At 36.6% G+C, this 1,539-nt stretch overlaps 1 protein-coding gene across 1 annotated transcript; it reads right to left on the bottom strand.

Annotated features, from left to right (window-relative positions):
• Positions 1 to 335: 335 nt before the first annotated feature.
• On the bottom strand, positions 336 to 1,217 carry LOC107829778 (kinesin-like protein KIN-5B). The gene is made up of 4 exons (XM_075250619.1): positions 1,186 to 1,217; positions 963 to 1,092; positions 699 to 854; positions 336 to 611 (listed from the first exon to the last, which is right to left on the bottom strand). The coding sequence occupies exons 1-4, from the start codon at positions 1,215 to 1,217 to the stop codon at positions 336 to 338; spliced, it is 594 nt and encodes a 197-aa protein (XP_075106720.1).
• Between the last annotated feature and the right edge of the window lie 322 nt (positions 1,218 to 1,539).

The raw sequence follows: 1,539 nt of genomic DNA on the forward strand, positions 1-1,539 counted from the left end.
AAATGTAAAAGCTTTCCAATTTTTCTTTAAAGCACAAATCTGTGATGCTAATATCATACCTCTCGTGCACCTGATCGAGAAATATTTTCTGATCCTGCTAAATCAACAAGATTGAGCTTGCCACACTTAATGAGCTCCTCATCTCCAACAGTCATTTCTTTGACATGAATAGTTATGGTAAAAACAGAGTGAGAACGGCTGCAGAAGAAGAGTATCATTAACTTGTCGCTTAACATTTACTTTTTAAATCGATTAAAGCTAACAGGTCCTACCTGCTGCGTTTGTTCAATAGAGTGTCTGTTGTGCGCCTCCTGGCTGCTCCTCGCTCCAGGAGGTTATAAATGTCGGTTTGCACTGTACACAGCTTCTTCCTCAAGACCCCTCACTACAACACAACCTTTTCCATCCTCCATGAGAGATACAGGCTTCTTTTGTCTCTCTTCTGAAGACTTTGAGGGCTCTTCTGAAGCTAGCAAGTCAGTGATTTCTTCGTTGTATAGTTCCCAAAAAGTCACTTTCATGCTATAATCTGCATTTTGACCTTCAAGCGTATCGAAAATTTGGCGAACTGCCCTTGGAATAATACCTGCTTCAGCTGGTAATTCACCAGCCTATAACATAAGGAAAGAACAAGTCTTATGGACAAGAGTAGATCAATGTGAAAGATGATATGGTGTATAGTGTGAACCAGTTAATACCTTATTCCTCATTCCTCCTTCCATTGTGTATGTTTTACCTGTACCAGTTTGCCCATATGCAAATACAGTGCAATTAAATCCGTCAAGAACTTCCTTAACAATGGGCGAAATGGCTTGATCATATATCGATCTCTGTTGTGCTTTTGGGCCAAAAACCTGGTAAATAGCATATCTTTAAGACATCTCTTAATGCTAACATTCTTAACATGCCATCAATCCATCCATTTAATGAACAAAATGCTATTATAAAACAAAGAATTATACCTTGTCAAAAGTGAATACTTTGTCTACTTGCTTGTTAGCTACATTTTGTAAAACAGAAACTTCTCTTTTACTTTCATTACATGTTATGGCCTTTGGAACATTTATCCTTTGCTCATCATCATTCAACGGCCTGAAACAACAACAACAACACTAAGATTTGTCAAATGAAATTTGTAGCATTTGTTTTTCTTGAAGCCAATGTGTAAGAACATCAATCAGCAACAATGCATCCAATCCTAAGCCATTGATGTCCATATTGAGTGTGTTTTTCCATATTTAATTTTATAAGCACATAACGATAATAAAAAAAAGGCAGGTTTACAGCATATAAATCATGTCCTGAAATATGATTTCAACCAAAAGAATAGAGTCCAAGTGTCTGTTGTTAGGCAAATTTCAACCGGGGCGACTAAAAGAATAGAGTGTTCAACCAAAGAGATCATTCTGCTATTGTTAGTTGCTCTGCTCATATGGTAAAGAACTAAAAATCAGACATAAACAAAGTAATCATATGGTAAGCCTAACACATAGTCGTGTACTCACAACTGTTATTATACAAGCAAATGAATTAAACAAC

The sequence above is a fragment of the Nicotiana tabacum genome, chromosome 3 (genome assembly GCF_000715075.1).
Source record: "Nicotiana tabacum cultivar K326 chromosome 3, ASM71507v2, whole genome shotgun sequence".
NCBI lineage: Eukaryota > Viridiplantae > Streptophyta > Magnoliopsida > Solanales > Solanaceae > Nicotiana > Nicotiana tabacum.